At 38.7% G+C, this 25,690-nt stretch overlaps 1 protein-coding gene across 3 annotated transcripts in view; it reads right to left on the bottom strand.

Annotated features, from left to right (window-relative positions):
• Nucleotides 1-2,062: 2,062 nt before the first annotated feature.
• cep104 (centrosomal protein 104) overlaps nt 2,063-25,690 on the bottom strand; it is a 100,633-nt gene continuing 77,005 nt past the window's right edge. The window contains exons 20-22 of one of the 3 annotated variants that reach the window (XM_052039633.1): nt 22,242-22,309; nt 11,364-11,451; nt 2,063-6,378 (exon numbers count right to left, since the gene is read on the bottom strand). In XM_052039633.1, coding sequence (XP_051895593.1) covers nt 6,242-6,378; nt 11,364-11,451; nt 22,242-22,309 — 293 coding nt within the window. In that variant the 3' untranslated portion in view covers nt 2,063-6,241. Of the gene's footprint in view, nt 6,379-11,363; nt 11,452-22,241; nt 22,310-25,445; nt 25,638-25,690 lie in introns of those variants that run through there. The other 2 variants (XM_052039631.1, XM_052039632.1) reach the window with 2 other exon arrangements.

Here is a 25,690-nt window from a genome sequence, read left to right as displayed (position 1 = left end):
ATGGCAGAACAGGCTTGAAGGGCCTGCCCTTGCTCCTAATCCTTAAAATCTTACAGTAAAATACACTATTAGAACACATTCACAGAACATGTCACTAAACTCTATCTCCTTTTGTACTCCAACTCATTGTTCTTTGAGATATGGCCCACTACAGTGGTATCATCTGCAAACTTGTAGATCATCTTGCACCTTACAAAATCAACCATTTGCATTTGAAGCCCAGCTATAAAGTGGTCACCAGGAAAAAGCACATGATTTAATTGAAAAGATAATCAGTGAATGTGGTTCTATATTTTTTTTTACTTTAATTATAAATGAAGCTTATAACACACGCAAGGTATCTTTTACAAACTTTACAAGCAAGGAGCGTCTCACTACTTTATAAATAATTCCATACCTACCATGTAATTGTCAATGAATGCACTGATTTCCAGTTGATTCTTCTTCCCAAATTCTCTCCTCTTACTTGATGAGCTCAACAAGAGGAGGGACTCCCAAGGTAGGCTGAAGGATGTGAACTAGGCATTAAGGTTGACTTAATTCTGTCCATCCACTGTGCTACATAATGTGCAATCTGTCCACAACTGAATGAAAAGACCAGGTGGTGACATTGCAGACTGATTCCTCAACCAGGAATTGCATGCAGAATGAATGATCAAAAATTGAATTGGTGTAGAGAGTGAAATATGATCCTACCACTCAGGAGCCTCCATCTTTAGTTGCCAATTCTTTCACAAACTGTTCAATTGGTTCAATGACTTCAATTAAATCTCATGAACTGACAAGATTTCTTTCATTGAGAAGAGACTCCATTGGTTTCAAGTATTAACCCTCCAAAACAAATATTTAACCTCTGCAATATTATCATCAGAATCGTTTGCAATGTCTATTACTCTCAGCTGCATCATCTCAAATGGCTGTTGCATACAATTGATATGATTCAGTAGCCAAAGATATTTGACCAATGACAGCATTAGCAGGGTAGCTTTCCTCAGAGGAAGCTGTTATGTGAATGTAGTTCAGACGACTTACCATCTGTACGTGAAATGTTGATGTTAAGATCCTTAATCTGTTTAAAATACCACAGCTGGCCATACACACGTGTACCAAATTGAAGCCTCATCAATGCTCAGTCAGCTGTTTGTACTGAATTTTGCAGGACAGTAGATATGGATTGTGGAGAGGATGACATTTTGTGAGAGGAAATAATCAATGACCTTTCTGTGCCTTCAGAATATTCTCAGCCATGATATAGCTGTTGAAGACATTGAAGTTACCTTAGCCCATGGCAATGGCTTGCCTTCACTCATCCTTCTAATCTTCCCCTTATGGCCTCTGGTTGTCTCGTTTCAGGTTTTCCAAAGCATGGGTTATATCTTTTTGCTAGTCTGGAGCATCTAGGATGCAGCTACAAAGTCACAGACTTGTTGGATATATACTGTACTACATTTCCAGACTGATGGAGATAGAGGAATGAGATTCTCCACTGCTGTCGCTGAAGTGCCATGGCTTATTGCACTGAAGCATGGAGTACATGCAGGTGTCAGAAGCTGTGTTTTAAGACTTAGTAGCTCTATTCTCTAGATCCAGCCCACAAGACACTATTGTCCGATAAAGATGTCTAACAGAGCAGATTTCACTAAGAATGGAGTTATTTGACTTTCCAGGAAACATGACACTGACCACGAGATAAGTTTTGTCAAAATCAAGTGCAACTTGGATGTTGAGTGAATAAAACAAAGTGCTCAATATTTTTCCATGGGAATCCTTCAGCACAAGTGTACCTGACAGCAGCCTGGGTTGTGCTGCAAAATCCCCATACACACAAGGTCACTTCCTTCTCATAGAAAATACATGGCTGCTCCATCTTGAGTGGAGTTCCAATGACAGCTCTAATACTGCAGAAAATTGGCTACCTGTAATGATCCTGAGGCTAAGCAGTGGAGTGTGTTTGCAACTGGAAGTTCCAATTTAATTGGCATACATCTAACAATAAGTTGTCAGGTGCAGTGGATCATGCAAAGTATATGATCTAACTTCTCCACGAGTGCAATTTCATTCAGAAATGAATGCTATTTTGATTTACTCTGGGTTATTGTGATTTTTAATCATACAGCAATTAAAAAGTTTAATGCAATCCAATTAAAACAAACGCCATTCAAAGACGTTCCTCTCCTTGGGAATTGTCTGAAACCAGTCATAATCTTGGTGCAAAGATGAGTCTCAGATTTCACCAAGATTCAATATTTCCATCATTGCTATTGACCAAATCTCATTCAAACCTTTATTATTGTAAGAGTCAACTATTCCAATGAATTCCTAGCTGCCATCCAAAGTTCACCTCTCTCAACTCGAGGTCACTGAAAACTTTTCTGCTTGTGTGCTAATTTGCATCAGGTTCTATTCACCCATGAAGTGTGCGCTAATGAGCCTATTTCCGGTTTCCAATTAAGGCATGCTCTAGGTTTCACAATTCTTATCCTTTTCAAAATACCACCACAGCCTAATGCCCCCACACCTGCATAATCTCCTCCAGTCCTATGACCCTCTGAAAGTATCTATTCTTCATGAAATTCCTTAAAACATACCTTCTTGATCAATCTATTGGCCATCTGCTCTAATATCTGAAATTTAAAAAAAAACAAAATACTGGAAACTATCAGCAGATTAAGCAGCATCCATGGAAAGAGGAAACAGTTAACTTTTCAGGTTGCAGACTTACTCCAATATTTGCTTTGGAGCTCAGTTAAATTTTGTTTGACAATGTTCCTGAATTGATAATTACCTGGAAGAAATTCAGCATTTAATGGGGAAAATAATCATTCACCCAAGTCTACTCATACAGAGATTGGGTTCTTGACCATCATGACTCAAACAGATGGAAATACATTTCAAAGTATTTTGCACAATTAAAGTGCAAATCTGTATTCTTTTTACCCTGCTGGATGTAAAGTTTAGTTTAATTGCAAATTTGCAAGACACGGTACGGGAGTTGGGCATTCAGCATCTCACAGTTAGGTATTTTCATAGGCTTATCTTTTCACAATTTCCTTGAGTGATTTGGAGATTTTTTTTAAACTTAATAAAGATATGGGAAGAGAAAACAAAAAAAAGGGTAGGTTGCGTTTTGCGTTTCCCATCAGAGGTCTGCACAGGGGGATAGGCCTGGGAATTGGCCAGTTCTTCCCAGTTTATCCAGTAACCAAATTGCTTATGTTCTATGAAAGTAATAATCCTTGCTGAGCAAGAATTCTATAATCAGCCTTATCTTTCTTTGATTAAAAGAATAATAAATTAGTCAGGCACTGAGCTCTGAGTATTGGCTGGGACTCATTTCTGGAAATATGTACGTGAAAAATGACAGAATTGATGTTCTCTCTCAAGAATAGCCTGCTAATACTTACTATTAAGGTGGACAGTATGCAAAGTCATTACAAGGGTAGTGACCAGCAACCAAAAACTTTTCAAGAGGGGAGGGGAAGAAATAAAGGAAAAAGCTATTTCACTTCTCCCAATGCATACAGTTCTGCACAGTTCATTTAAAAGCACTAAATGTTTGGGGTCATGGAAACTTGAGGACTGAATAAAATCTAACATGAATTAATGAAGGCAAATTAAATGTTACAGGAAAGTGTAATAAATACAAAACTAGGCACATTTGACAAGGATATGTACAAGTCACATCACTAAAATATACATTAAATATTTGATTTTGAAATACATTAATGGAATCTTGAACAAAGTACTTTCAATCTCTCTTCAACTGCTGAACCACTGTGATTAAGCATTAATACATTATTTAAAAGGCTCAAACCCAACAATACTTTACTCAGTTTTGTTAAATACTTTGAAAACATGAATCTAAAGCAAAACAAGATTAAATCAGATTACATAAAAACTTTGAATAACTGTCATATGCTTAAGATTGTTCTGGTAATTTTGTTTTTAATCAGCTAAGGCTTGGCAGGACTGTGTGATACCGAACCTTCAGCATCAGAACTGGAAATCCCTTTTAAGTCCCACTTCTAGAGTTTGACCAGAGCTGACTTTGTCAAATGCACAGCCATTTTAATCTTGGTTAAAATGTAAAGGAATAGTTAACCTGAACAAACTCTACAGTTCCAGCGATCCGAAGTAATTTTATTCGATGGCGATTGTTAAGTGTTAAAAATTTTCATGCTGCTTCTGACATTTAAAGTGGATAATGCTTTCCTATTACTTTGACATCATAGGACAATCTTGCTCCAGCCTTTGGTCTGAACAAACGCCCCACAGACAGCACAGGTCTAATAAAAAACAAAATTTCAGGATTTTTTTTTGTTTGGGAAATATTTCCACAAAAAAAAAACTGCATTCAGCAACCCAGGAAGAAATGGGTGGGATTCAACTTTAAACGAGAAAGTGTGCATTGCAGATGAAGACAGAGGCATTAAAGATTTCAATAAGAGAATACTTTTTTCACAGATTTTTTTGCACACGTTCCAGTATTTCATTAAATAACTGCCTGCATAACTTAAGTAAATCAAAAATCAGGTGAATTGTAAGTGTGTATCCCTCTTCAATTGACGTTTCATTATGTGCTCCACCCAGGCAATTACTTAACATCAAAACATGAAGCTAGAAATACTGTCTTTTATTTTACTTCATGCATCTCCCTAATGCATTTTTACCATCAATATTTTCCTTGTCAAGTGTTTACATAAGCAGTTAAGTCATTTCACTGTAAATGAGCCTATTCATGTAGTAAAAGCAATCAGACTTGTGCACCAGAGATTCATGAAAGAACTGCAATGAGAGCCCTGTTGCCTAGTTTTTCTCAATCCATCTCAAACTGAACTCCCATGTCAAGTTCGTAGAAATATTTGCTAGATTTATTTCATAAAATTTTTGTTACAACTACTTACTTCAAAGTTTTTTCTATTGTAAATGACAGTACTTGCTTTCAGTCCAGCCTCAAAAAGTGAATGATTTATCTGGTCACGATAAGCTTGATCCAATGTCCCTCAAATGATTGTATGAAAGCTCTCCTTCACTTTGAAGCAGGCTAACAAGTTATTCCTTTTACAAGATTTTAGTGCAACCAAGGTTTTAAATGCTATTGATGATTTTAGAAGGGACACTGTGGCTGGCCTGCTTAATCCGAATGGGGTTCACAAACTAGACATCACTATTTTAACCAGAATGTTTTCCTCTTGGATAAAACGTGGTAAAATTCTAATACTAACAACAGCTGGACAGTCATTATTCCCAAGTAGGAAGACGTCAATAAATTAAAATTAATTGTCAAATAGCAACCCACCTCCATCAGGTCAATACTATTGAGGATTGTTATCAAAATTTTAGCCGAAATGTTGGCTAATGTGATAACCCTTAATAGTCGTAAGAAAGGATTCATTCCGGCCACTCCTAGATGTAACCAAAACAATGCCATTTTAAATAATTTAATGACGGGGGCCAAGAGGAATCGCAAGGATCTGGCAGCGTTTATTTTAAATATAGATTTAGCCAAAGCCTTTGACTGCGTTGGCCACAAGCTGATTTTTTTTTAAAAGGCTTTGGGCAGGATTGGGGTTGATGCCCACTTTGTGAACGTCGTTTCAGAGCTATGTACGAACTTGGACACTTATTGAAAATGGCAAAGCCAGGACCGGATCCATCCGTTCAGACAAACCATGTGGATAACGCAAATTCAATTGTTGCTCTGGTCATCTGTTCAAGCATGCACATAATTAAAAAGGGAATGACCGCGCATAAATTTAAAAAAATGTACTCCAAGGACTCCCACAATCGATTAGTCCACAGCTGTGTGTTTGCATTCTTATCTAAGATTGGTGAGTGAAACGTAAGCAACAGAAAAAGTGTAAATTGTACAAGGAAGCAGTTCTGTTAAAACAGGATTCAGTAGATTACTCCCTTTCAAAATATTCTGTATATGGTTCCTAGGCAGGTTTCTGTAATGGAAAATATAAGTTTACTGAACTCCATTTTTTTCCTTAGTACCACTGAAGTTCTTTAAAGAACTAGGTTAGAGTCCCGTCTGAGTAGATGTTTGATAGAACTTCAAAATGACTCCAAGAGGTCAGGAGTTCTTTACCTTCATGGTAAGTCTTTCACCCCTTATTGGTGATATTGTGATCTTACAGCCCTGTGCACTTTCACAAATGGCAATGCAAACCCAAATGTTTTGAATTGATGATGCAGAAGTTTCATTAGGCTTGCTGTGTGCCTTATCAGGAATGAATCATCGACGATTTAGAGTTCTGCTTGTGGTTTTGTTTAATCCTGCTCTTGGAGCAGGGATTTTGCTGGTGGTGGTTGGAGAACGTCCTTTAATTCCTGTGGGACCTGGCCTAGAAGGAGCCGTAGTTCCTGGTTTTGCTGTTTGTAAAAAAAAAATAAATTACCTCTGTTAAGAATTTTCATTCATATTGTAATAATAGTTTGAACAGTGGTTAGAAAAATTGGGGGTTAATTTTAGCAAGAGCCTAGATCCTTTGATCATAGAGAGCATGGGGTCAGTTCACTCAAACCAATCCATTAGAAGCAAAACAAGAGGAACATCGTTTAAAAGCAGAACAAAAACAAATCATAATTTTCTTCACGATTAATATGAACAAAATTTGAAAGAAATACTTAATCTGTTTCCAGAGACTAGGGCTAATGTACTTTTAGGGGTTGAGAAACAAACACAGGTTCTCTGAAGCAAATTATACCAGTTTTGCTTCAATAGAAGTCTATATTCTAGCCAAACTATTTTTGAACAGTTAGCATACAAGGTAAGCAAGAAGCTAAATACAAGTCAGACTTGCATTCCATATAATTATTTTTTGTTAATGCCTCATCTGCATTCACACCCATGTAGTATGCAAGCTCATTCATATCCTTACCTTACAAAGCATGTCTCTTAACTAAAGAAATTTACTAGCAACATAGAACAATACAGCATGGGACAGGCCATTCAGATGTTGTGCTGATCTTGATGCCAATTTATACAAATGTCCTCCTGTGTATCATCCATATTCCTCCATTCCCTTCATATTCATGTGTCTATCTAATAGCCTCAAACTCCACCAAACTGTCCGATTCCACTACTACCCCGGTAACCCATTTCAGGCACTTAGCACTCTGCATAAAAAACTTGCCCCTTACGTCCCCTTTAAACTCACCCCCCGCCCCCCCCCCCCCAAACCTTCAAAGCATATCCTCTGGTTTCTACCCTGGGGAAAGATTCTGACCGTCTATCCTATCTATGCCTCTCATAATTTTAAAAACCTTCACGCCTCCCCTCAGCCTCCAATGCATTAAGGAGAACAGCCCAAGTTTGTTCAACCTTCCCTCATAGTTCATACCCTCTAATCCAGGAAGCATCCTGGAAAACCTCTTCTGCACCATCTCCACATCCTTCCTACAATGGGGCAACCAGAACTGCACGCAATACTCCAAGTGTGGTCTGACTAAAGTTTCATATAGCTGCAGCATGACTTCCTAACTCCTATACTCAACACCTTACCAATGAAGGCAAGCATGCCATATGCCTTCTTTACCACCTTATCCACTTGCATAGTCACTTTCAGTGAACTATGGACCTGGACCCCAAGATCCCTCTGTACCTCAATGCTATTAAGGGGCCTACCATTAACTGTATACTTTTTCCTTTCATTTGATTTCCCAAAGTACAATACCTCTCACTTGCCCAGATTAAACTTCATCTGCCACTTCTCTGCCCATATCTGTAACTGACCTATATCCCGCTGTATTCTTTGATAGTCCTTTACACTGTCCACAACTCCACAGATCTTGGTGTCACCTGCAAACTGGCTAATTCACCTATCTACATTTTCATCCAAATCATTGATACCTAATCAAACAGGTCCCAGCACCAATCCTTGCAGAACACCACTGGTCACAGACCTCCCGACAGAATAAGAGCCTTCCACCCTTACTCCGTCTTCTATGGGCAAGAGAGTTCTGGATCCAAACCTGCAATTCACCCTGAATCCCATGCATCTTTATCTTCTGAGAAGTTTTTTTTGATGTGACAAAGGAGCTTGATGAGGGTAAGGTAGTGGATGTTATCCACATGGACTTTGGTAAGGCATTTGATAAGGTCCCTCGTGGTAGGCTGATTCAGAATCAGATTTATTATCACTGTCTTATGACAAGAAGACCCTGCACTACCATCTCAATCTCAAGATGTCCCAGCACATTAGCAGGCCCCATTCTGCCTTCAAAATCCTCCAAATCCTTCTTCTCAGTAAATACCGGAGGTACTTGTTTAGTACCTCACCACATGCTCCGACTCAAAGCACGAATTCCCTGCTTTATCCTTGAGTGGACTTACCTCCTCCCTAGTTAACCTCTTTTTCTTAATACGAGTATAAAACACTTTGGGACACTTCGTGGCCCCTGTTGGCCTTCCGAATCACCTGCTTGAGCATTTTTCTGCTGTGACTAATTGCCAGGAACAATGTGACCAATTCCAGGTTCATGACCAGTGTTTAAATTTAAGTAAAATTTCCACAACTAAAGGCACCCACTACAAAGGACCCTAGTATTTGATGCTAGCAGTATGGCATTCACAAGAGCACCACTTTCACAGTCTAATTTCCAAAATGATGGGAAATGACCTGGTTTCCCTGAGGCAAGTTCATTTTCAACTAGTGCTAAGAGATCTTACCATTGAAATATGATCAAAATTGGCAATCGATTCTCTTAGAATAATCTTCCAGAATTATAAGCAATGTTTTGGAATTGGCAAGCGATCCATACCATTCAATGAATGAAATGAGGACCCAATAAAATTTGGGAAAATTAATTTTGCTAAAATCTACATGGTTAAAGCAGGATTTCAATGGGAAAATATCATCATAGTTTTGAATGGAGGAATTTTAACCCAGATTCAGCCCCAAAAACTGAACCAACAGTGCAATGTGATAACAGAAAACAATGAGGAAAAATATTCAAAAGGAAAAAACTCTTAGATAAGAACAAAATGTTAACTGAAGAATTGCTGTAAAGACAGATAATGACACAGATCCACCTCAAGTCCACCAGGATATTATAGATATAATGTGGAAGTGCTGAGATGTTTTCATGCTCAAAGACAATCAATGCAATAAAGTTAGCCTTGATATTATTCCCCTTTGTTAAACTCTGCTATCAAGCACAGTTGTAAGGATCCTTCTGGCTAATGTTAATGATGAAATAGTTTTGTGCCATTCAAACCATTACGCACGTGCTTAAAGACCGGAAAGAGCATTGCACTGAACTGCATGATGTTTCATTAGATTATTTCATGTTGGCTGCTGGATATGCAATTAAAGCATTAGTTACTGCAAGCCATTTCTGTAGAGTTCAAATACACATTTCACATCGTTTGATACACATAGATGACTCGCTGCTATTGTCTGTGGATGGAAACTAATTTGAAAGGACTTACAATGTATTTGGAATTAATAAATTAAGCTATTCCATTCAATAATAAACATCCACTGGGATTTTTTCTAAGAAAGAAAATAGTAAATTTGCTTGGCATTCTGTGTAGAAACAATTCTACTGTTGCAGGGGGTGGCATGAGCAATTTAGTTAGTAACCTGAAAATAATAAAAACAGATGCTGGAAATCTGAAATAAAAACAGAAAATGCTGGAAAGCTCAGCAGGTCAGGCAGCAGAGTGTATTGGATCAGATATGAAACATTAACTGTTTCCTTTTCCAGTGTTGCCTGACCTGCTTGTGTTTTTCCAGCATTTTGTTTTTATTTCAGTTAATAATCTGAGCTATTGTCAAAGAAATCTGGAGATTCATCTTGGCTATACTGTAGCTTTTTTGAAGACAGCAGAGATAAAAGACAAATCTGTGGCTCAATGTAGTAAATGATCCCAAAAATTTATATGAAGACTGCTAAACTGAAATTTCATCTACATGGAGGTTGTAAAAGCCGGTAGAAATTACTACATAGATAGAAAGCTTTAATGAATTAATTTGTAGGGAGGAAATGGGTTCAAGATTACATAAGCCAACTATTGCTAGGGCCCAAATAGTAACAGTATTCATGAAGACTTTCTAAAAGCTGCTTTAAGTCAGTGGTTTTTTTCCAGTTTCCTGAGCTGTACTTACTGTACCTAAAGACAACAGCTCCGGAAGGCAACATTTGGTGGCTGAGTATGAGAAAAGTATTTCTATCTCCAAGGTTCAGTCATTACCAAGACTGGGTTTTAGAGATGTAAACAGCCATTACTGTTAAAATTTTACATCTCCAGCTGGTGTATTGCTTGGTGGATTTGATATGTATCACCAGATGGATAATAGTAACATATTTACTTTACAAAAACATGCTGCTAGTTAGGCAGCAATTCTCCTCAATGCCACATAGGAGAGAACTAATCCTGTACTTAGAAGTTGTGAAACAAGTGATTAATAACCTTTATGGGATGTTTTTGGAGAAGAGGGGTGAGAAAGGACAGGAAGAGGCAAACAGGATCATGGAGTTAAGTTGGCACCAAGGGTGACATCCAAGACAACAGAAATAGAAAAAGTGAATCCTGAAATTAAATCAATAATTAAGAAACAAATTAACAGATCAAGTTGGCTTACTAATGGCATCCTGACAGGCAGATCTGCCACCGAAGGCAGGGATGTTTTCCACATAGCCTCAAACAGCCCTTCAGTGAATGTCCTTAAAGAGGACCCATTTGAAGTATCATTCTCAAGGGAAAGACAGGGAGGAATGTTGTTTGCTGATTAGTAGAGTCTATTGGATCAGCAGTGCATGGGACAGGAAGGGCATTAGCAAGATGGGGCACTCGCACTGTAGCCATGACCTTTTGTCATGTGCCTTAACTGTCTGATTTCAATGGGCCATGTTCATATTTTGTGGATTGCCAGTTAAACATTGCTAAACAACAGTAATAACATGAATAAGAAGAAATTAGAATGAGAAAACACGTGGTGACAGAAATCATTCAAAATGTGCGTAGTCACTCAGGTCTACAACACTGAAAATTATATTGAAAAACTTTTGGTTGAAGCTTCTGAACCATGCAAATACATGAAAGCCTTTGAAATAGTAGGAGTCTAAATGCAAGTTTTCAGAATCCAGATTCAAGGGAGAAATGTATAAAAAGGAAGATAACTGCACACTGCTCAGAGTCTCTCAATTTCTATTACTCTATTTTGGCATGCAATCTTTGCACAGGTCAACCAGAAAGAATGCCTCCATCACCAATACCAGAAAGTTCCTAGATTAAACAATCCCTTTGATAGTGTAGAAAGATGCACTTTGCTTTAATCCATGTGCTTAAATTGAAGAATAGGTTAAAATTTGGCTCTTAAGATGGCTTTGATTTATACAAAATATTTTACCTTGGAGTTGCTGGGTCCTCTGTAATGTCTGCATTCTGCGGGGGTTCATTTTACAGCCGTCTCTTCCCATGAGATGTAGTTTCCAAGGCTAAGAGAGTTGGAAGAACAAGGAGGCCTCTGTTAGTCACAATCTGCAGTGAGCAGCTCCTTGTGGAACTCAGATGCAGACAGAGCCTTGGCTGAAATTTGTGCAAACCACATAGGGCGAGCAGGTCACCATGTCTGCCAGATAGCATAAGTTTTCCTTTCAATGTACAAAGCCATAGCTTTATTCAGAGACTCAACATATTTAATGGAGTGAAGATTTAGAACAGCACCACAGTATTTTGTCCACATTTTTCTCTTAAGATTGTAATGCTGAAATATTCATGTGTGTATGCGAACCAGACTTTGAGAAATTGGAACACCATAACAGGTTAATGCTTTTCAGAAATTTCCCAGTTCCTTGAACAAAAAAATATCACAAATCCACTATCTTCACTATTCAATTGGGTTCATCTTTCCTTCTGTGTGATAAATGCTAATTACACATAAGTACTGTTGCCACTGGTACCTTTCCCCACATGGCTTTTGGACTGCATTTTAATTTACCTCCATTGTGGCTTGTCCTGTGTCTCGCACTATCCCAGGTTTCACAAAAATATACAAGTGTTTTCTTCCTTGCTACAACTGATTAATTATACAAGCAAATAAAAAGTAAATATTATTCATGAACCACAATTAGGAACAGCAATGGACAGTCGAAGTCTGGATGATGTGAATGGTGACTATATTTTTTAACCAATACCATTAGCTACCTTTGTGATATAGATGTATCACAGCCATTCTTAAAACTGAATAGTAGAGTGACAATACTATAATTATAAAGAAGAAAAAATTGAAATAAAGGCAAAATAGAAAGATGTCTTGTGATGCCAAGCTGAGATGGAAAGTTTGGTTGTTTTAAAAATCTTAATAACCTATAAAAGAAAGAATTGAAGGCAATAAGGCAATGAAGCACGATTTTAAAATAGTGAGGATAAACAGAAAAAGGCAGGCATCCAGGAATACTAGAGAAACAAAGGATGGACAGACAAGTTATAAAAATGAAACAGTGATCTTTGTAAGAGTAATATATAGAAAAGAAAATTCAAAATAGAATGAAGTTGGAAACGTTCAGAAGGGGAGAAGCTATCCACAGAAGGAAGCAGTATTTAGGAAGAGAGGGACTAGATCATTCCACCTCTAGCCTATTTCGCCACTCATGCAGATTACAGTTGATCTGTATCTTAATTCTTTCTGCCCACCCTGATATCCCAACTTCTAATTACCCTGCCTATCCAAAGTCTATTAATTTTAGTTGTGAAATTTCAAATTGACATGGTTTCAATGCTTTTTGCGAAGAGTTTTACAAATTTCAGCATTATGTGCAACAAGTGCTTCTCGATTTTACTTTGAATGACCTAGCTATATTTCTCCCCCCAGAGACTTTGGAAAAATGACATCTGTAAATAGAACTGGAAATTAAGAACATATGAAAAAAGGTTAAAAATAAAAGAGGAACTTCAAAGAAGCATTATTTCAACAGGTTGAATATAATTTGTGAGATAATAATGCTAGATATTAAATGCATCAGGAATCAGCAGGCTGGCTAGACAAATTTGGCTATATAGGTGAATGTAGGAAAATAAGTCTCAAACACAGAAATCAAAACATATTTAGAAGAAACCACAGAAGGTTCCGAAATGCTGTGAGAAAATCCTCAATTCCCATGTCCAAATGGGAACACCAGATTGATAAAGCAAGAGTGTGTGAAAGCTAGGAATTCCCAACACTGCTTCTAATATTCTGTTTTAAAGAGATTAATCCCAGTTTCTTTAGACTCATTATATAAATTGAAGCCTTTCAGCCAAGGAATCACTCTAGCTGATCTTCACACCCTTACTTCTTAGCTAAAGTGCAGTCTCAATTTATACTCAACATTCTAACTGTGATCAATCAACATTTAAAAGACTTGTGTATATGATGCTCAAGGTCTCTATCCTGCGTCCCCTATAGTCTGAAGAACTAGAATCTGAAAATGTCAGAATTGAATTTAAATAGGCATACTGATATACACTTGGCAGTGGAGTCCCTGAACAAGACCAGAATTTAAAAAAAAATCTAATCACAAAATGACAAGGACAGAAATGAGAAGTTCAGACAGCTTCAACTGAGGATCATCGACACAGCTCCCATTCAGAGACTATGCTATTTTATGTAATTTTATCAGATACATGGAATCCTATTATGTCAACTGTACACCCATCTATTCCATCATTACGTTTAGTAGATCATTACCTCATATGGAAAAGATCAATATATACCTAGGTACTTGGAACACTACAAACTTCATCACTGTAGTGATTTGGGCTCATCTGAAAAGGCAGTGACATTGGTTCTCAAAGAGTATGCAGCACTCCTACTGTGGTTTTGCTGCTAAATGCTTCCTTATATTGCAAACAGCCCTGATCCTGCCAGAAGCACAGACTTCCTTCAGCTGCCAGCAGTTTGCTGTGCAGCAACTCACTACATACAGGGCCTCAGCCCTTAATGACACAATCCCCATTGCAGTCAGACAGCAGAAGCACACAGACTTACTGCCAATGGAGCAGAGAGGATGCAGGGAAAAGGGAGAACCCCTAAATCCTTCAGGAGGGACTTAGAAATTGTTGACGACATCAATGCGAGATGTGTGTCAGAAGGATGGTTAAGGCAGTTAACAAGGGCTTGCTAATGTACTGTATTCCAGAATTGACACAATTCAGACAATGGAACTAAGTAGGAAATATACTGTGACCTTACTGGACATGTGAAGGAGCACTCTTTAGCACTACTAAATGCCTTGCATTCACCTTGCTGCTGAGACCATCCCTTCCCCACCACGTTACATACATACTCGAATCACATGCACAATGCATCTCCTCGTATTAGGCAATGACTACCAGTAACCAAAGGCAGGCCAAAAGAAGAGAATATAGGAGAGGGCAGGGAGACCACCAAGGCTGAGGCACACCAAAAGCAGAAATCTATCTGGTAATTACATTAAACATGCACTTTCACGATAATTTCATCTTTTAATTGATCAATAGGAAACTCTTATTAGCATTCTTAATTAGTGCAGTTTGTTTGACACTGGTGTTGATCTCCCTTGTGTTTTGTCTTTGCTGGGTAAAAGGAGAAGCCCCATTTTCCACTCTCCAGAACTACAGCCTCCAGAGATAGAACAGCAGCAGTATCAGCAGAAAGGTGTGGGAGAGGAAGGTGATGACGACGACAGAGACAACCAGAATGTGCCATTATGCCAGACACTGTGTAGCACCACCTTTGATACTGGCACTAAGGCCACTATTTATTACTCATCCCTGACTGCACTTAAGGTGGTGGCAAGTTGCTTACTTGAGCCTGTCCATTGGATTCATCCTCATCCAACCCATTTATTTTTCTTGTGACTCCTCTTGTATTAGAGAGCACACAAGGAAACCACAAAATTTCCACAATTGTTCATTTTTACTGCAGTATACCTCCGTACTAAGGCCAATGGTATGCTCCACCATTGTCTTGGTACTGTCTGAGAGCCCTCACTGCAATGATGCTCAGCTGCAGAATATCTTGTACTTAATTAGTAAATGCCTTGGAAAACCCAAATCTGTGGTGGAATCTTTCTTTGGAGAGATCAAGATGGACTTCAGCAAGGCCACTGAAAAGGTCCCAGATAGGAGGCTGGTCAGGAAAGTTTGATCACATGGGTGAACTATTAGATACAAAATTGGCTTGGTGGTAGTGATGGTTGGTTTTCAGATTGAAGGCCTGTGGCCAGTGGTGCGCTACAGGGATTGGTGCTGGGTCCCTTGTTGTTTGTCATCTATATCAATGATTTGGATGAGAATATAGGTGGCACGATTAACAAGTCCGCAGATGACACCACAGTTGGTGGTATAATGGAAAGGGAAGGTGGTCATCAAAGATTACAATAGAATCTAGATCAACTGGGAAAGTGGGCAAAGGAATGGCAGATGAAATGTAACTCAGACAAGTGTGAAGTAATGCATTTTGGCAAGTTAAACCAGAGCAGGACATACACAATAAATGGCAGAGCCCTGGAGAGTACTGTAGAACTGAGACCCCCCAGTGTACAAGTACATAGCTCCCTGAAAATGGCAAAATAGGTGGATAGGGTGGTGAAGGCGGCATTTGGCATGTTTATCTTCATCGGTCAGGCCACTGAACACGAGTTAGGATATGTTCCAGCTGTACAAGACATTGGTGAAACTGTACTGTGTGCAGTTCTGGCCGCCAAGGGTGCAAAAAAATTCAATTTGTTGCTGGTACTGAATGGCTTGAATTACAAGGAGAGACTGGATAAGCTGGGGCTATTTTCTCTGGAGCCTGTGAGATGACCTTAGAGGTTTATAAAATCATGAGGAGCATTGATAAGGTGGGCAGTCACAGTCTTTTTTCCCCAAGGTAGGAGAGTATAAAACTAGAGGGCATAGGTTTAAGATGAGATAGATCTTTGAGGGGCAAAATCACCCCCCTCCCACACAGAATTAGCTATATGAAACAAAGTGGTAGTGACAGGGACAATTAAAAATTCTAGAAGACATTTTGACAGGTATGCAGATAGGAAATGGGTCAAACTCAGGCAAATGGGATTACCTCATATAGGCACCTTGGTCAGCATGCCTGAGTTGGGCCGAAGGGCCTGCTTAAATGCTGCATAACTTTATGCCCAAGATAGAATCTCGAATCTCCAAAATATCTTTAGGATAGAATCTTCATATGTATCCATTCTTGTGCCTCCCCCCAGACTCTCCCTGGGACAGAAGCTGCCCAACCTGCTGAGTTTTCCAGTATTTTCTATTTTAATTTTAAAACTTAGCACATCTAGTGACTCAAATTACTGATATTATTTTCCAAAAGAAATCTAGTTTTCACTCAAATGAATCAATACCCTTTTTCTATCATTTCATTGAAGAACCTATTCTAATTGGTGTTGAATTTATCCACTTCAAATACAACCTCGAGTTCCAGTATTTTGGAGAAGTTGAATGAACCTCAAATTATTTTGCTCAGAAAACTGGAGAGTAAAAGTAACCAGCAGACTACCCCTGTAGAAGCTAATTCCAAGAAGAATTGATGCATTCAAAAAAAAATCAAGGAAATATTCATTTAATAAATTGTTATCTAAAAAGGGCCAAGTAATGGTCTCCTCATTTGCTGAATTCAGTAAAGTTAAGCTGGGCCCAGAGTTTGGAGAGAGGACAATTTGACAATATGCAACATTGTGTGTACTGTATTACAGAAACAAAAAGGATTAATGCAAAGGCCTGACAGTGAAATTTATCTGCAGAGAATCTGTGGCTTGCTCTAAGTATATTCATCAGTATCCACCATGAGTACAGTAACACAAAACCATTGGGGTAATGTGTGGATTTAGTTACAAGGAACACAGAAGTTAAAAATTGGAACAGGAAGAGTAGTGCTATTGTGACCATTCCCAAATACATGCCAGGATAGCAATGGCTGGCCAAAATAATTTTTAACATTGAAGTTCCAGTAGAAGCACAGGAAAGACTAATATTTCTCCCAGGACATTTTCCATGCTTTATCTAATGTGTCACTATTCTTCCACTTACCATCTACAAAGAATGCAATTTCAATTTCAAGATGTACAAGTGAAAAACCCACCGAAGATTTATTAATTCTATTTCATAAACTCAGGGAGATATGTTGCAGTTCAATGCATTGAGCCATGCAGTACTTTGTTGCATTCATACTAATTCAAACAAAACAGTTAAAAGACCACCAATATCATGAACCTTATTTGAGAGGTTACCCAACAGCATCGGCAGAAGATTGCCCACCAATACTCCTTACAGAATAGATTGGAATGGTTGAAGATGGGAAAAAACAAATCATTGTGGAACAAGCATGTCACTTGAAATTAGTTCACTTGTTCAAGAAGTGGATCCCATTACCACTTGAACACTGCTTTATTATTTGGAAGCTGGACAACCAGCCAAGATGAATGAATGAGAAAACAAATTTGAATTATATTACACCCAATTCTCTTTGGACAGAGAATTCATGGGCTTTTGGTGAATTAGTCACTTGTAACTATTTTAAACAGTGACCATTACTAATTTTGCTAATGACCCATAGAAGTACTACACAAGTGTGCTAAGTATATTAGATCCAAGTGCTAAATTTCCTAGTGGAAACTAATTGGGTGCACTATGCAAATGAGAAGGCAGTCTACCTTTAAACTCGATTTACATATAGGTATAAGCTGTCAAGTATATTAATGAATCTAGTCTGTAGGAAACATTATCAGCCATACAATTTTAAAGCTACATCTAACAATCACGAAATATAACATGCAGCATGTTAATTTGAAAATAATTTTTCAGCTTCACCTGGGTAACTATTTGATATAGGATTGTTTTGTCTACATGGCAACAGAAGAGGCAGATCTCTCCTTATAACAAGGTTTAGCAATTTGTCAAATGACTTTTCTTCCCAAACATTCACAAGTTCCACCAACTAGAGTTAGCATTAAAATGTACTTATTCTAAATCTTCTGAAATTATGGTGGCAATAATAAATTTGCAACTGTTTTTATTCTATTGAGCTATCTTGGAACATGAAAAAAATCATACTATGGTTGAGAGCTTCAAGTTCCTAGGTGTAAGTATCTTGTCCTGGTCCAGCCACATAGACTCAATTGCCAAGAAAGCACACCAGCACCTCAACTTCCTCAGAAGAGGGGTGGCACTGTAGTGTAGCGGTTAGCGTAACACTATTACAGCGCTAGCAACCTGGGTTCAATTCCTGCCACTGTCTGTAAGGAGTTTGTACATTCTCCCCATGTCTATGTGGGTTTCCTCCGGGTGATCCGGTTTCCTCCCACATTCCAAAGACATACAGGTTAAGAGCTGTGAGCATGCAACGTTGGCACTGGAAGAGTGCCGACACTCGTGGGCTGCCCCCAGCGCATTCTCAGTAACACAAAAAGATACATTTCACTGCACTCGATGTACATGTGACTAATAAATATCTAAAAATATCTAAACACCAAGGAAATTCAGCAGGTCCTCATTGACCCTCACCAATTTTTACAGATGCACCATAGAAAGCTTCCTATCCAGATGCAACATGGCTTGGTATAGCAAATGCTCTGCCCAAGACCGCAAGAAATTGGAGAGAGTTGTGGGCACAGCTTTGGTGCATCAGGAAAACCAGCCTTCCCTTCACGAGCTCTGTCTATACTTCCTGCTGCCTTGGGAAAGCAGCCAAAATAATCAAGAATCCCTCCCACCCCAGACATTCTCTCTTCTCCCCACTTCGATTGGGCAGAAGATACAAAAGCTTGAAAACGTTCACCATTAGGCTCAAGGACAGCTTCCATCCTGCTCTTAAGGATCTTGAATGGACCTCTTGCATGATAAAGATGAACTTTTGACTTCAAAATCTACCTCATCATGGCCCTTGTACCTTATTGTCTATTTGCACTGCACTCTGTACCTGTAACAGTATACTTTGCATTCTGTTATGCTTTTCCCTTGGTACTACTTCGTGTACCTTAAGTTTTGAAATGATCTGTATCGATGGCATGCAAAACAAAGTTTTTCACTGCATGTTGGTATATGTGATAATAATAAACTAATTACGTGCACTTTAGGTTATCTTGTAAAGCTGAAACGAGCGTTGAAAATAGTAAATCAACAACTTGCATTAAAAAAAATCTGTTCACAGCAGAATTCTTAAGTAAATCTACAGTATGCTTATGTTGGCAAGCAAAACTGAGACACCTTCTATTTCATGCCATGTCTGCCATAACAATGCAATTGGCCCTTGTAATACACTGCTTAGTTCTGCACTACTGTCATTCTGATGAAAGGTCACTGACCTGAAACAGTAACTCTGTTCCTCTCTCCAGAGTCTCCCTGGCTTGCTGAATATTTTCACAATTTTCTGTTTTTATTTCATTTTTCCAGCATCGGTTTTGCTTTTCAGTAACAACTATAGGTAACATAGCACTACAGGAAGTAATTACAGAATCAATAAAATGCTCTACATGGCTAATTTTCTTTCGGGCAACAACACACAATAAAACCAGCCCCTTCAGTGAAGGATAAAGAATCCATCAGGTGGATGAAATATCTAAGTAACATTTTCTTGTTCAATGGAGAAACATTTGACATGGTTTACATGCACAAGGTCTACCTGGAGACTTGGACCTCCTCTGCAATTGTACGTAGAGGAATTTACATTTTGGTGCAAGATTTTTTTTAGCATAAATGCCCAAATTTTCCCACAAATTCAGACAAGGACAAAATCCAGTCAGGATGGTTTACACCCAGAAACCCATGCTAAATTAGGATATGCTTAGTTCCTGACAGGGCCCAACTTAAATGCATGCAGCTGCTGACACTTTGTTGCACAGTAATCACAACAGGGCATTAGCCCTTAGTGGCACATTCCCATTGCATGGGAGAGTATCACTTTGTACTGATCAGATCCATTGATTGCAAGTGGAGTGAAGAAGACCTTGAATTGTTGAAACTCAGGTCTTGTGGCTCCATTTGTACTCAGAAATAGTCAATTGCAGTAGTGTTTTAAAATGAACCTCATTTGGTTTCATAAGGGAAACCTCATTGTTGAATGATTGTGGGCTTTGTTGGCTTGAAGTGTTAGTCCTTCAATGCATTTTCCCAGCCATTAAATGAGAATGCTTCTATTTTCATTACCCACACCTGCTGTGGCTACAATGCTGAGCAGTAGTCCAACTTTCAGTCCATATTTTGACCCAAGGAGAAGCTGCTCTGAGGAAAACATTTTGTGCAGAGGTCATAATTGCTTTAACAGGAGGCCACTCATTACAAAACACAGAATTTGCAGCAGGCCATTGACTGGGAATCAATCATTACTGCACGATGAGAAGGGATTTTATGTATCGTCTAGACTCTCCCAGCTGATTTTTGATGTTAGTTTAAAAATGGCCACGTGAACACTGATTTGCTTTGCATTAGGGAATTTTACTTTGCAGGATCCTTAAGGGAGTCCCTTGTATCCCAAATGCCTCAAGCTCTGGATTTCCTTCCCTTTTTGTGTGCTATTTTTAATTGGCAAGTTAGTATAGTCAGTAGCAGATAATGAAGTCAGCACATCTCTTTGGCATCTGCTGCAATATTCTCCAGATTGAAACAGAAACTTCAGGAGGCTCATGGCTCTCATTGTATCTGCATTGTGTGGTCAGAAAGCTCATTGATGCGAGTAGGTAAGGAAGCACAGCACATCCTTGTTCCTCCGGATCCATCCCATCAGTGCTTCTGCTGAAAATGTCCATTCAGTGCAGTCTTCTACAGGACGAAGAATGCACGCTTCCCAGAAACATGACATTCATCATGAGGAAATATTCTTGTGATCCATGACAACCCACACATTAAAGGAGTAAAAAATTTTCTCTGTTCATAAAATGGTCTGGGTATCATGGGCACATCAGTGGAATCTACGGCTATTAGCACTCAAGGAAGCCAGCAACCCTGGCAAATCCCAGGGCCTGACTTATCACCTGTCCATCATTGAAATCAAAGCAAGTGAAATCATTCGTTTGAGAGTAGAGCCTGATGCAGCAGTGAACAGCAAATTGTGAGACAAGGCAACTCTGCTGTACCCTTCAGAAAGAACCTGACGCAAGAAGTGCTAAGGTGATTCTTAATCTCCACAGAGTCCAGTCAGTATCTCTAAAGGTCTTAAAGCTTCACATACCACTGACAACAATTTTGGAAAACCAGAGGCTGTAAATGCTTCATTTAGAGGTCCAGGCCTCATGGTGTCCCCGAAGACTCTGGTAGTAGGTTACTTGCTGCCACCTGATCTAAAATTCCTGATTTATCCATGGCCATAATTTTTTCAGTAATGAAGTGCTGCCAGTGTCACCACTGGAGCGACAAATTAATGAGTTTCTTGTAGCTAAACGTGGCAAAAAGCATTCCTTGTTATTTGTTGTAAACTGTGGACTTTGGAAGGTGTTTGAAACAGTCTACAATCATTCAAGTGATCTGCTATCAACAGCATTTAAGTAGCAAAAAGGCAGCAATTAGCAGGTCATTAGTCAGTAACAAACCTTGTCGGCACAAACAATTCAGGTGACATTGCAGACTGCATAAAATGATAAAAGGCAACTTTGCACATGACCTGCAATTGATTCCCCATTATCCAGCAAACTGCATAAATATTTCTTAGCATGTATTTAACCTTGCAAGCATCATCCTGACTTTGCAATGGCCCAATGGCAAAGGTTCAATAAACCATAAAACAGTGAATAAATTGGTTGCTCAGGTAATACCTATTGTATTTTCATTTCATTCTCTGTCTAGCTAATGTAGTAGTGAAGCAGATTGCGAACAGGATCTTTTTCCAGTTAATTAATGCACATCAGATTGACTTGTTGAATTTTTTTAAATGACTAACCAGTAGCAAGAATGAAGCCATATTCACCATTTAACTTAAATTCAATCCTTATTTCACATCAGGTCAGCTCATTCAGCTGGGAGATACAAAGTAAAACAGAACTTGGCTTAGTACCTCCACATTGGGGAAGGGGATGTGCATGGATAATGACTAATGACAAAATTAGGCTCAGTTCTGATGCACTCGGTTTAACTGCTGTTTACAGATTTTCACAAATCTTCAGAAAAACAGACAACAGGAGAAGCCAGAGGAAAAAAAAATGGGTAAGTATTTACAACAATGTAAAAAGGCAACATCTCATCTATAATGTAAAAAGAGGAAAATCACTGCACCAAAATGAAGAGTGAATGGAACTCCCACAGCATTTTTCCAATTTCTTACCTCCTCTCCTGGTTGGAAATTTTCATGGCAGAGTGGACAGTGATTGGCAATTTTCTCAGGCTTTGCAGCTGCAGAAAGTTTTAGAAAAACACTTCATAACTCTGTGCATCATGCATTCTAATTAACATTTTTCTACCTTTATAGATAAACTGTCCATATATGTGATGTGTATGAGAATAGTTACAGATATAGCAACATTCTAAAAACTACTGGAATTCTGACCTCATCAGTTTCCACTTCAATCCCGTTACTCCATTTCCCAAATCAAAGATAATTTATTATTTAGTATGGTAGCATAGTGGTTATATGACTGGACTAGTATCCAGAGGCCTGGATCGCTAATCTGGAGAGAAGAGCCTGAAACCCACCACAGGAGATGGAGAATTTAAAATTAGTTAGATAAATCTGGAATAAACAGCTATCAGCATCGGTAACTTTGACAATTCAAAGACTGCCATAAATAACCCACTTGTTCACCAATGTATCCCAGGGAAAGAAATCTGCCATCCGTACCTAATCTGGTCTATATACAACTTCAGATCCACAAATATAGTTGAGGCATTTAGGGATGAACAATAAATGTTAGCCTTGCCAATATCACCCATATCCCATGAACAAATAAAATCAAAGCACAGTTGCAGTCCAGAATTCAGAAGTTTTATATGTGCAAGACACCTGCAAGATATTGGAGTATCTTGTCTGCATTTTTCACGTCACATTAATTTGCTTAAATTCTGTAGCTGCACATGGAAACTGGAATTTGGGGCATTTTATATAGCACTTCTACATCCAGTTTCACAGGGAAGAGAAAGGTTGTTTGCATTTGCCTTAGAGGGATGCTTGCATACCTTGCTGGGAGGGACAATCAATTCAGGTTCAGTGAAACTGGCAGGGGGAGGAGGAAAGGGGGAAGAGGGATGATCTTTTTTTAAAATCATCTTTTTCATTAGCAATCTTTGCAAATCCAGCCAACTTATATGAGGGTTGCTACTTGTTGGTGGGGTAGAGGTTGATGGGGTTAAGTAAGTGAGAGGGGAAAATAGACATCATACACACAATTGGCAATACAAGCAAACCACTTCAGATGTGCAGCTAACACCACATCATTGTTAACTTAAAATTCAGGAGCAAAACAGGCCTTAAAAGGTTTTTAAGTATGCTCTATTCGTGGTGAAGCACATACCTCATGTCCCCTTTGTACCCAAAAATTTATCAATCTTAGTACCGAATTTACTTAATGACTAAGCAACCTCAGCCCCAAAGATATACAAGTAAAGGATTTTCTCCACATTTGTCCTATGTTATGCCTTTTTCCTGTTCTAGTCCTGTGAATGCAAATTAAAATTATTGCCCGAGCACAAGGCACCTCTTGCAATGATTCTCTGATTGAGACAATGCTGCCAACTCTTATACAAGTACATATAAGTAGTGGGTGGGAAGTTCAAGGGAGATATCAGAGGAAGGTATTTTACCCAGAGAGTGGTTGGGGCATGGAATGCACTGCCTGGGGTGGTGGTGGAGGCAGGTACATTGGTCAAATTCAAGAGATTGCTAGATAAGCATATGGAGGAATTTAAAATAGAGGGATGGGGGAGGTGGGGGTTAGATAGTCTTGGGCGAGGTTTAAAGGTCAGCACAACATTGTGGGCTGAAGGGCCTGTATTGTTCTATGATTTTTATATACACACACACACATATATATATATACACACACATACATTCACACACTTGTGTAGATTCTGTTTCTGCCTTTTCCATGCAGTATTGAACATTCTCAAAATACCCACACCCCAATTCAAAATTCTTAACCCAAATTTTTAATTCAATACTTGATTCATCCTATACCATTCCAAACTCCAGCACGTGTCAACTCCAATTCAAGCAGATATCAGACACCCACATTTCATCTTGCATAATATTCTACCATTATCCAGATTCTTGTTGACTTTTGCTGGCTCCTTGAACATAAAATTGACAAAATCCTTTCTTGGCTCAAATAACTCCATGGTCTTAACTCTTTCTATCCCTGCAACTTCCTTCAACCCTTTCCTTATTGTCCATTTTCCTTGGTATGGTCTATTTGGACCAGAAGTTTAAACCCTTGTAGCTGATTTCTCCCTTGTTAAAGTGAATGGTGTAGGCATTCCTCAGGTATTTCCATTGCAACCCTACCAGAGGCTCAATTCTTCTTTACATCTGGATCATGTCCTTGGGTATAGTGTTCATAACACTGCATTTACATCATATTGTTGGATACCTAACATTTTACATAACTTGCTGTCCCTCTCAGCTGGCAAACTATTAAGAGATAGAGTAAATTTAAATAAGCAATTCTCTTTTTTTAAAAATAGCAAGTAAGTGATTTGATATTTCAAAGTGAAACAATGCAAAGAATAGCCTTGAAATTGATGTAGTTGTTCTTGTCTGTCGGCTGCTAAATAGCCTCCTTAGTCTTCAAATTGACAGGGTGGAAGTGCACATTCAGTAAATCAAATATATTGAATGTGTAAAAGCAAATTGCTAGGTAGAACTCTCTCAAATGGGCATTAGGTCCTTTATGTATTTTGAATCTACTTCTTACTCTCCAGGAGCTCACGAGATTAATGGAAATGAAGTCCAAAGCCCAACAACAGCTGTCTTCAGTCTCTCCAATGACCTCAGTGCATACCCAAATAGAGACAAGACCAGAATTCAGAAGCAACTGTAGCAAAACTCCAATAATCCAGCATCCGATTGTTCAGAAATCCTGGCATCTGGTTCACTCATTGGACCACTGATTTGTATTCTGGACCATGGGCTGGGTGTGCAGCCAAAAATCAGGATTGGAATCCAGAACACAGGTAGGCTGGTAGCCGGAGCAGAGAGTGCTTGTACATTTCCCACTCCCTTTAAGCTCACCAAGATCAATGGAAACTTATCAAACTTAAAATTCATTATACACTAACATTTAAAAAAGTGTTTTCAGTATGAAATGGGAATAACATTCAATAGTCCAGAAAATCTGCCAGTCTGGCACTACCATAGTTCCAAGGGTGCTAGATTATTGGAGTTTTCCCGAACCTTTTTTTTACCCGAGTTCAAATTGGTTTCAAATCTACCAAAGAGCAGTGAGTTAAGTTTCTGATGACGGCAGAGGAATGGTAAAAGCTGCGGACTCTTAGAAATACATTTTATTTGCAGCTCGTTGTCCAAAAATAAATTTTATTTGCAGCTCTAGTCCATGATCACTTCACTGATGAAAGTATTTAAAAATAACTGTTACAGTTGTTCCATTGTATTATGGATAGAACTTTCCAATTTACTATTTTTAATCCCATAACCCATGAAAGGGTGCATCTCCTTGAGAAATACATCTCCAGCAAAAGTAGTCCAATTTCATCTGCCTTGTTTTTTCATCTGGGGCAAGAAAAAACAAAGCAAAGCTTTTAATTGTGGTGCCTTAATACAAT

This window comes from Pristis pectinata, chromosome 26 (genome assembly GCF_009764475.1).
Source record: "Pristis pectinata isolate sPriPec2 chromosome 26, sPriPec2.1.pri, whole genome shotgun sequence".
NCBI classification, from domain to species: Eukaryota; Metazoa; Chordata; class Chondrichthyes; order Rhinopristiformes; family Pristidae; genus Pristis; species Pristis pectinata.
Note: the sequence above shows the minus strand (reverse complement) of the source record. Positions and strands in the feature narration are given on the sequence as shown.